General features: G+C 46.5%; 1 protein-coding gene and 1 non-coding gene across 2 annotated transcripts in view; both read left to right on the top strand.

Annotated features, from left to right (window-relative positions):
* The window catches only part of COL9A1 (collagen type IX alpha 1 chain), a 127,400-nt gene extending 125,860 nt beyond the window's left edge, over positions 1 to 1,540 (top strand). Inside the window, exon 38 of the mRNA XM_075269540.1 lies at positions 503 to 1,540. Within this exon, the coding sequence (XP_075125641.1) occupies positions 503 to 699 (197 nt within the window). The 3' untranslated portion in view covers positions 700 to 1,540. The remainder of the gene's footprint in view (positions 1 to 502) is intronic.
* A 2,240-nt stretch (positions 1,541 to 3,780) lies between these two features.
* Positions 3,781 to 3,862, top strand: TRNAS-CGA (transfer RNA serine (anticodon CGA)). Its single transcript has one exon. It is a non-coding gene; the product is annotated as a tRNA-Ser (tRNA).
* The last annotated feature ends 6,512 nt before the right edge of the window (positions 3,863 to 10,374 follow it).

A 10,374-nucleotide genomic window follows, 5' to 3' on the forward strand; every position in this document is an offset into this window, starting at 1 on the left:
ACGCGTTTTAGGTGCGTTTTTTTTTCTGCAGCACATTTTGGCTGCATTTTGCCTCACAGTTTGGGGCTTTTTGCTAGATATATTTGTTTTTTTTTGCCTGAGATATTTAGCTTCTGTTCATAATTTGGACTTTTGATATAGGATGACTGTGTAATATTTCAGATTTATTGAAAATATCTGTAAAATACAGGAAGATTTCATCGCAAGCTTTTAAAATGCATGGGAAATGAATTCCGGTAATTATGTTGGACTTAAGCTTGCAAGACCTGGCTAATATATATAATAATGTTAAGATTAGCTAGATTTTTTTTACTTTAGGTATACTATACTAGTGAGAAACAGCAAATTTTGAGAAAGAGGGAGCTCACAGCATGATATTAAATTAGAATGTCACTCATCACAAAGTACAATTTGCACAATCTATTTTTCAGCCCTCTTAAAGATTTCTGGACTGATAAAAAAATATCTCGGTCTTACAAAAATATTTTTTCATTTTTTAAAGGTGAACCAGGAAAGCCAAGCTATGGGCGCGAAGGTCGTGATGGAGAGAGAGGTCCACCTGGCCCTGCTGGGCAACCTGGAATTCCAGGACCACCAGGTCCTCCTGGCCAAGCTGGATACTGTGATCCTTCCTCTTGCAGTCTTCAGGCCATTGCTGCTCCCCAGTCTGCTAAAGATTCTAACATGAAAGGGCCTTGAACAGCTAATACCATGTTACTGTCTGCAATTACAACCAACATCAAAGAGTGGATTAAATGGGAGAGATGATAAACAAGGCTCTTCTGAATGCTGAACGGCAGACATTAACAAACTGTGACATTTATAATTTAAAAGAAATAACTACCGAATTTGGAAAAGAAAGATGGTGCTTAAAATACTCAGTGAAAACCTCCATAACGGCTCTGAAAATTCTGAAATATATCACTCCAATAAATATTTAGTTTGCCACTTCCAGTACGTACAGGCGATACCATGGATGAAGAAAGGCCTCTTGTTTACCTCAAGTTTTAATCCCCGTCATAGTTATTGTCTATAGCCCAACTGACTACATATAAAGGTATACATCAGTGACGTGTGGTATACAATATTGAAAGCTAAAGCAAGTACAGACCAAAGACCCCAGACCAAATGGTAACCCGGAAATGAAACAACTCTCTCATCTATGGTCAATCCATTGTGTGCTTTTTATATTGTTTCACTGTATGTCCATGGGGGGAATGGTTCCTGTACAAAATGTGGTACACTGAGTACACAAAATGTGCTGTAAATCTCTGTAAATGTGCTACGAGTGACTCCGACAACCAGTGTGCCTTCAACATGCATTGTAATGAAAGCAAAATGATATTTCTTCTTGATTCTATGCTCTTTTTAAGCAATCTGACTCCACCTCTATGTGACATCAGCTCCTCAATGTGATGAAAGCAATAGCAGATTTTAATATCCAGAAATAAAATTGTTTTATAGCTGAGAATATTTATTTTCATGTGGCATCTCTGGTTGTTTGAGTAAAAGTAAAGGAAGAATAAATACTGTTTCGTAACCCTGTGCATTTTTTCAATGTATGCTTTAATTAAGTTAAATGAGGAAATTGAACCGGACCCCCGAGGAGACATCTGGCTTTCAGTTTCTAACATTTATTCTGCAAATGGGATAATTCAAAGTTTAGATGTATGCTTAATTTATCAAATGCTATATAGACACTACAGGGGGTTATATATCAAAGTAATGGCATTAACTTTAATTAATGTTAGGAGACCTATTAGAAACATATGGTAGATTGCTTTGTGTCAGTCTTCCCTCATATTCTCTAGTAGCTGTGGGTGACTTGCGGGTGGCTACAAAGATCAATAGTGCGTGTCAAGCAGAAGTGAACTTTGGGAAATATTACTTCTACAATTTGTTTAAAATTGCCTCATCTTCAATATTGTACAATAATTACTAAGGCTGAAGCCACACACTGCAGAAAAGCTGCGAGTTTTTTTTGTTACATATTTTGCTTCCTTTTTTCTTTTTTGAAGCCAAAGCCAAGTTTGACTTGAAAAGGAAAAGGAAATATAAAAGACGCACTTATAGTTCTCCATTTTGCTACATCCAGTCCTGGCTTTTGCTAAAAAAAAAACCACAGGAATTTTTGATTGATTCTACACTAGTATTCTGATGTGCAGAAATTGGTGACTTTATAGACAGTACATAACCCTCAGCTCTTTGTTTAACCCCTTAATGCTCTGCACTGTAATATTGCATTGCAGTATAATTAACACTCAGAGATGTAATAGTATGAAACAGACCTGTGCAAAGGAGCTGTGGCTTTCCACACTTCTACCTTTTTCCTGCTGTACTATACAACTGGGGCCCAGTACTAGCATATTATACTATGTGGGGGCCACTAGGGAGCACTATAGTGCACAGGGGCCACTTAAGAGCATATTTTACTGTGCAGGTGCCTCTGTGGAGCATTAGATTGCTTATGTATGTCTATCTATCTATTTTATGCCAAAAACCATCAAGAATTCATTGTTGTCCTAAAGCTATCTCTGTGTGACTGTAATGATGATATATAGAAGTGATTACAATATTACAGACAAAGGAGAAGGTTATTGAGTGAGTAAGGACTGGGAGTCTAAAGATGGTTGTTGGGGGTATAGTGGACGGGATAGCTTGGGAAACAGGAAGGGGCAGTGAGTGAGAGGGGGGGGGGTTGTTAGTGAGTAAGCTCCGAGTGTTGCGCAAACAATCATGGTAGTTGTAGGAAAGGCAGAGAACAGGAAGATGACAATGTAAATAAATGCAGAGGATGCCATGAGCTCCCAGAGAACCCAGAGTTCAATCAAACACTGCTAAAGGTAACTGGGTGCACTTTTATTAACTTTTCAATAGCACTAGCAGACCTCTTTTGAAAATTAATTTTTTTTTGCCTGGAAAACCCCTTAAGAATATCTGTTCCCTGTCGTCCTCAACAGCGGCACAATGTGGGGTATTTCTGCCCCTGTGTGCTGGTAGGACAGGCGGATATTTAATTAGCCAATCAAATGCGTGGCAGGCCCTATAAGAGGGCACAAGAACCTCCCCTCTGCGTGTTTTTTTCTGTCCTGTGTGGACAGAGGACAGGTGGGAGGACTTGTGTCCTCTTAGAGAAGCTCAGCAGGATCACTCACCTCCTGAGCGGTTGTTTTCTTCTTGTCACCTTCTGTGCCCTGCGGGGAGAAGGTGCTTGTTAGCCATGTGTGGCTACCCCCCTCTATCCCCCCTGCCCCCCCTCTCCTCCGCTTCCCCTGCTCCTTGTGACTTACCTGACATTTTGGTGAGAGTCCGGGGACTCCGCATGCCGCCTCTGGTGGCCGCGCGGACTGCCGGCGGGTGGAACCACACTGTTGTGTATCCTGTTCCCCGCCGGCCGCTGTAAGCGCGCACTTCCGGTTTCGCCGGAAGTATCATAGCGCCATGGCAACGGCCTGGCGCTGGCGGCCGCTCACTCAGGGAAGATTCAGGCCTTATTAAAGGCCGGAAAAGACGGGGAGATGTGGGGGTAAGTGCCCGTGTTAAGGGCCTCTTGGTGGGGGGGAATGTATATCTTTGCAGACCCCTGATTACAGGGTTAGTTGTCTGGGCAGGTTGCCTCACCTGCTTTGATTGTGGCTCCGCCCACTTCCAGCCGACCAGAATTAAGAGGCTGGCTGGCCTGGTGTCAGAGACCTTCCTGCAGTATCTGCTGAAGGCGTGCGATTGTGGTGTTCATTGATCTTGAACTCTTTTCCAGTTTGCAAACTTTATTGGGAACCGGCTGTGATGGCCGAGTGGTTAAGGTTTTGGACTCGAAATCCAATGGGGTCTCCCCGCACAGGTTCAGATCCTGTTCACAGCGCCAGCCTGGCTAGCTCAGTCGGTAGAGCATGAGACTCTTAATCTCAAGGTCGTGGGTTCGAGTCGCACGTTGGGCGCCAAGTCACCTCTCTGTCCGGTCTACAGGACCTGGTAAGATTTACCCTTTTTTTAAAAGCTGGTATGATGTCATGGTGACAGTGTTGCATGGTCTATTATCTCTCTCTGTAGGATATGTCATCCTCTACTACCCCTCCTGGGGATGGTAGGAGGAAAACCTCTTCCAAGAGGAAACATCTTTCCTGCTTCGATTGCGACACACCGCTCCCTGATGGTAGGTAGCGGCTTGAAAGGTTGTGCCCTGCGGGGTACTACTGGTCCTATAACTTGCCTATTTTCAGGCTATGAGTGGGCCCATTGTCGCGGGTGCAGAGGTCCTCCACCTGTGGAGCCCTCTCCCAGAGATATGATGGCATGGGTCAAGGAGATGGTGAGTTTGGGCATCGCTTGGGTAAATAGTTTTTCCCTTGCTTGTACTCTCCTTTTTGTTTTGCAGGATGATTCCCTCAAAGGGATCCATTGCACCTTGTCTCAGCTCACCAGGAGACCATGCTCTGAGCTCCGTTCCTCGTCTCTCCCCCCCCCTTGTAACACCTGCGGGTGGCAGAGGATGATTCCTCCGAGGATGACTCAGTTATTCCAGCAGAACTGCGTTCCATTATGAACAAACGGGCAGGCTGCTGAAGTCCATCCGGTCTACAGTGGGCCGAGATGTTGACGGGGAAGCCTCCACGTCTGCCTCTGGGGGACATATTGCCTTCCATGCGGACGCCACGCTGACCGACCTTATGGTGCAGCAGTGGAAACAGCCAGAGAAAGGACATTCGCTTTCCAGGATCTTCAAGTGGGATTCCTGGGGGCCTACCCCGAAGGTGGATTTGGCCGTAGCAAAGCTGTCCCGCAGAACCCTGGTGCCCTTGGAAGATGGTTCAAATCTTCAGGACCCTCTGGATCGTAGGGCGGACTCCGTTCTGAAGAAGGTCTACTCAGCTTCCTCCGCGCAAGCCTCTGTGGCCATAGCCTCCTCTATGGTTGGTGACTTTTTCCGCAACCGCTTAGCCGCCTTGGAGCGGGATATAGACTTGGGCGTAGACAGAGATGAGATTCTGGCCTCTATGAAAAGAGTTCATAGGGCTGCAGATTATTTGGCGGAATCCTCCTGCCATCAATTTAAAATCTCCGCCAAATCTATGGCGTTGTCTACTGCGGCCCGTAGACCCCTTTGGCTAAAGCCTTGGCGGGCAGATTTTGCGTCTAAAGCAGCACTCTGTGCTCTCCCCTTTGAGCCGGGAAGGGTGTCTGGCCAAAGCTTAGACGCCATTATGGAGGGATTAGCTGAAGGTAGGGGAAGGTCTCTACCTCAAGCATCCAGGGGCAGACGTGCTCCCCCTAGAGGCAGAGGTTCTTCCTCTAATTATAGACGCCCTTCCCAACAACGGCGTTTTAGATATCACCCTAGGGGAGATGGTCGTGGCGCTTCCAAGGAGGACACCAAGAGGAAGCCTGAGTTTTGACGTGGGGCAGCTCCCTGTGGCCCCCCTTCCTGTGGGAGGACGTCTTTCCTCCTTTTCCAGAGCATGGTTCACCCATATCCAAGACCCATGGGTGTTGAAGATCATACAACACGGGTATCACATCGACTTTCATCTTCCACCTCCAGATCGGTTCGTTTCCACCCAAACTCTTCCACCTTCTCAGCAGGCCAGTCTAGAAGCCTTGGTTGCCGAATATGTTACCAAGGGCGCCCTGGAGAAGGTACCAGCCTCAGACCTCGGTCTGGGAGTCTACTCCCCCGTCTTTCTGGTCCCCAAGTTCACCGGGGGCTGGAGGATGATAATAGATCTGAGGTACCTCAATCGGTTTATCAGGAAGAGGTCATTTCGAATGGAAACCGTGGATTCCGTGGCTGTGTTTCTTCAGCCAGGAGAGGTGATGGTTACCCTCGATTTGAAGGACGCCTATCTACATGTCCCCATTGCTCATTTCCACAGGAAGTTCCTCAGGATTGCCGTCGCTATGGCCGGCCACAGGGAGCACTATCAATTCACAGCTCTGCCATTCGGCATCACATCCGCCCCACTGGTATTCACCAAGGTGATTTCTCCGGTCGCCGCGGCCCTCAGACTTCAGGGTCTTTTCATCGTCCCTTATCTAGACGACTGGCTACTGAAAGCTCAGTCTCCTGCTGCTCTCCTCCAGCAGCTCAACCTTGCCATCAACTTCCTACAGGAGTTAGGATTAACAATTGGGAGAAGTCCGAAATCGTTCCATCCACCTGAAGAAAATTCCTAGGATTTATAGTGGATTCAGAAGCGATGCAGATCTTCCTCTCCAGTCCAAGGAAGGAAAGAATCCAAGCCAGTGCACGATTCCTATTGCGCACTCGGCAGGTAACCATCCGGACCGCCATGAGAGTCCTGGGCCTGATGTCATCCTCGGCCAGGGCGGTGCCTTGGACTTTATGGCATTTGCGTCCCCTGCAGATGGAAGTGTTGAGAACCTGGAACAGGTCTCCACGGGGATTGCACAAGAAGATCTGCCTTTCTCCCGCTACCCGTCTTTCCCTCAGATGGTGGATACACCTGAAAGACGGAAGGTCCACGGTCCCGACAGTGTGGACCCTGTTGACAACAGATGCATCCCAGTGGGGATGGGGAGCCCATTGTCAAGACAAAACTGTACAAGGACGATGGAGCTGGGGTCATCCAATCTCAAGGAACTCAGAGCAGTGTACCTGGCCCTAGTACACTTTGCCCCAGAATTGAAAGGCAAGTCTGTCAAAAACCGGTCAGACAATATGACGGTGGTAGTCTATATAAACAAACAAGGGGGCACCAGGTCACCAACCTTGCTGAGAGAGACGAATCTCATATTTGCCTAGGCGGAGAAGAATCTGGTCCAGTTATCCGCTGTTCACATAAAGGGCTCCCTGAACATAGTAGCGGATCAGCTGAGTCAGGGTATTACCGTATCAGGAGAATGGTCTCTCAATCCAGACGTATTTCAACAGATCGTCCAGAGATGGGGTCTCCCGGAGGTCGATCTTATGGCTACCCGACTCAACGCCAAGGTGGGGACCTTCTGCTCTCTGTACCAGGAGGACAATCCCTTGGCGGTGGATGCCCTGTCCATCCCATGGAGGTTCAGGCTGTTTTACATATTCCCTCCAATTCCAATCATACCGAAGGTATTGATAAAAATAAGACAGGACCAAGCCTCGGGAATAGCCATAATCCCGTTCTGGCCAAAAAGGGCTTGGTTTGCTCAGCTCATACAAATGAGTCAGGGCATATATTGGAGGCTTCCCCCACTCCCAGACCTGGTAACCCAAGGAGAACTGAGATGCCAGGATCTGAGGAGACTCAACCTGACAGCCTGGAGGTTGACCAGTCCCTATTGAGAAATAGAGGACTGTCACAAGCCGTCTTGAAGACCCTATCCAGCGCCAGAGCAGATTCGACTAACAGGAACTACCGTCGAATAGGTAACATCTTTAATGCCTGGTGTCTGCAGCATCAAGTGGACTCCACCGATCCCCCTACGGAGGTGATCCTGGACTTCCTTCAAGACGGACTAGACAGAGGTCTTGCTGCGGCCACACTCAAGGTACACGTAGCGGCCCTGTCCGCCTATCTGGGGAGGCGTTTGTCTCAGGATCCTTTAGTGAGCACCTTTATTAAAGGGGCAACTAGGCTGAGACCGGTGGTAAACACCCGTGTCCACCAATGGGACCTTATTCCGGTCCTGAACGCCCTATGTGGCCAGCCATTTGAACCTCTGGAAGAGGTCTCCCTCAAGTCGCTAACCGGCAAAATGGCGCTGCTATTGGCAGTCACACCTGCCAAACGCGTTAGTGAACTACAAGCTTTGTCCGCTGAGGAGCCATATACCACCTTTTTCTCTGACCATGTACAGCTTAGGTTCCTCCCTGGGTTTCGTCCCAAGGTGCCATCTGCTGTAAACAGGAACCAACTGATTTCCCTTCCAGTATTTTTTTCCGTTCCCTTCTTCTGCTGAAGAAGAAAGATGGCACAAGCTGGATGTGGTTAGATGCCTGCAGATCTACTTGCAGCGCACTCGCCCCTTTAGGTGGACTGAAAACCTGTTGGTCAGCTACACGGGGAAAAACAAGGGCGCCAAAGCCGCCAAAGCTACAATATCACGGTGGGTTACCGAGACTATTAGAGTCGCCTATACCGCCCAAGGGCTGTCGGCTCCATCTTTCCTTCATGCCCATTCAACCAGGGCAGTGTCCACTTCACGGGCAGAAAGAAGTGCTTTGTCTGTGGACCAAATATATGCAGCTGCCTCTTGGGCATCTGAATCCACCTTCATTCGGCATTACCGCCTGAAGGACCAAGTGGCAGATTCCACTGCCTTTGCCCAGACCAGTTTAAGTTCGGTCATGGGTTTGTCCCACCCATCTTGGGGACCTGCTTGCTATATCCCCACATTGTGCCGCTGTTGAGGACGACAGGGAACGAGTGATTATGAAGATAATCTTGTTTCCCTTAGTCCTAACAGCGGCACAAGATTTCCCACCCTGGGAATCATATCTTATGTATAAAACTGTATATAAATGTAATGGAGGTACTTTTGTATTTACACGCAGAGGGGAGGTTCTTGTGCCCTCTTATAGGGCCTGCCACGCATTTGATTGGCTAATTAAATATCCGCCTGTCCTACCAGCACACAGGGGCAGAAATACCCCACATTGTGCCGCTGTTAGGACTAAGGGAAACAAGATTATCTTCATAATCACTCGTTTTCTTCACCACTTTTTAAGCTATTCTCCTGCTGCTTATCTTCATTCTGACTGTTTGCTTACCTTATATTGGTCTCCTTATACAACCTCACACATAGAACTCTACGGAGAAGGGAGGGTTGGAGTAGGCTTTCCTGTAGACTAGTTAATTGATTTATTGCTTCATTTTGTGCACTATTAGCATCTTAGCTACATCCTGTGTTTTTCTTTTCACCTACTCTCTTCATATACTAATGTGTAGAAAGTAACTCTGCCTGAAAAGTGGAGAAGGAAATCTTTTATCTTTAATTATATGTATTACAAAGTTTCATATATTAACTAGTACTATTCATTTCTGAAACGTTGTTTCTAACTGATGGTATGCTTTATTGATCAAAATCTCTGCATCCTTAAAAGGTTAAAGTAGGTGTGGTATGGAGGTAGGAGATTTGATAATGTGAGACTTTGGAGGGATACACCCCCAAATGGTAATAACCATTAGTTATATATTTCTATATTTCTATGAGAATTACAGTGGAATGAGTCAATGCACAGTCCTAAGAAAACATATTATAGAATTGTTATTCTATTGAGAATACAATTTACTAAAACAGACATGTCAGAAGTGGTGACAGGTCCGCTTTAATTCCAAACGATAAGGGGCTGTTCATATTGCCAAAACTGAAGGTACACTTCCACCGCAGATTCCCCTCCATTGGCCAGACTCTGGCTCCCTGTAGCGATTAGCTGATTGGCTAAGTTGGAATTTTCTGGTATTTTCATTGTGTCAAGACAGGACCACTAGAGACCAGTGAAGACCCAGTCAGACTGGGAAGGGGAGCAGTGGGAGATCACAGTATGACTATGTTTTATGACATTCTGAGTTATTTGTAATGGGAGGAAGCCCTTTAGTTATCTTGTATTGATCCTGAGCTACAGTCTGTAGTATAAGACCGATCATGATTGAATTTTCTGCTGGTCATCATTGCACATATTTATTATGCTTGTTGTCAGAAAAAATATGCACCAAAAATGGGTGCACATGCATTGAACCACATGGATTAAGAGTTTTAGACATTTACTGTTCCTCACCCTACAAGGGGGTGTGGCATATTGTTATAGGGGCATGGCTCATCAAAAGAGAGTATGGCTTGAGATATAATATTGTACAGCAAATGGTTCCAAAACCACAATGGTTTTGGAAATCGGAGCATGTATGCAGCGCCTATTTTCCCACAATGTGTGTATAGTATTCGCTAAAGTCCCATCAGCGAGCAGGAACAGGCAGGTAGGTAAGTAGGCCGCTACCTGCTGGGGATACTCCAGCAGGTAGAGGCCTATTATAAAACAAACAAAAAAAAAAAGTATTTAACTTACTGACCTCGCTGCTGCTGCCGCCTCCTATTAACCTGGCAATGAGACATATGCGTCTCAGCATAGGTGGCCTGCGATGAGACGCAGAGGTCTAAACCAGCAAAGGAGAAGACTGCTCAAGTTGTTTTCAGAGTGGCCCCTCTCCTGCGCTAGTTTAGAAAAAAAAAAGTAAAATAAAAGCTGATTGCCGCGGCGCCGCCCCCTCCAGAGGGATGTATTTCATCATATTAATTGTAGGTTCAGTGCCTAGGGTGAAATTTAGTAAGAGACATGCAAAAACAAAATATTCCCCTCCCCCGCCCACAGCCCTGCCTCACATCATACCCATTGCTGGTTCTGGTGGCTTTTCAGTGCTCATTATGATCACTGTGGGACAA

This window comes from Leptodactylus fuscus, chromosome 3 (genome assembly GCF_031893055.1).
Source record: "Leptodactylus fuscus isolate aLepFus1 chromosome 3, aLepFus1.hap2, whole genome shotgun sequence".
NCBI classification, from domain to species: Eukaryota; Metazoa; Chordata; class Amphibia; order Anura; family Leptodactylidae; genus Leptodactylus; species Leptodactylus fuscus.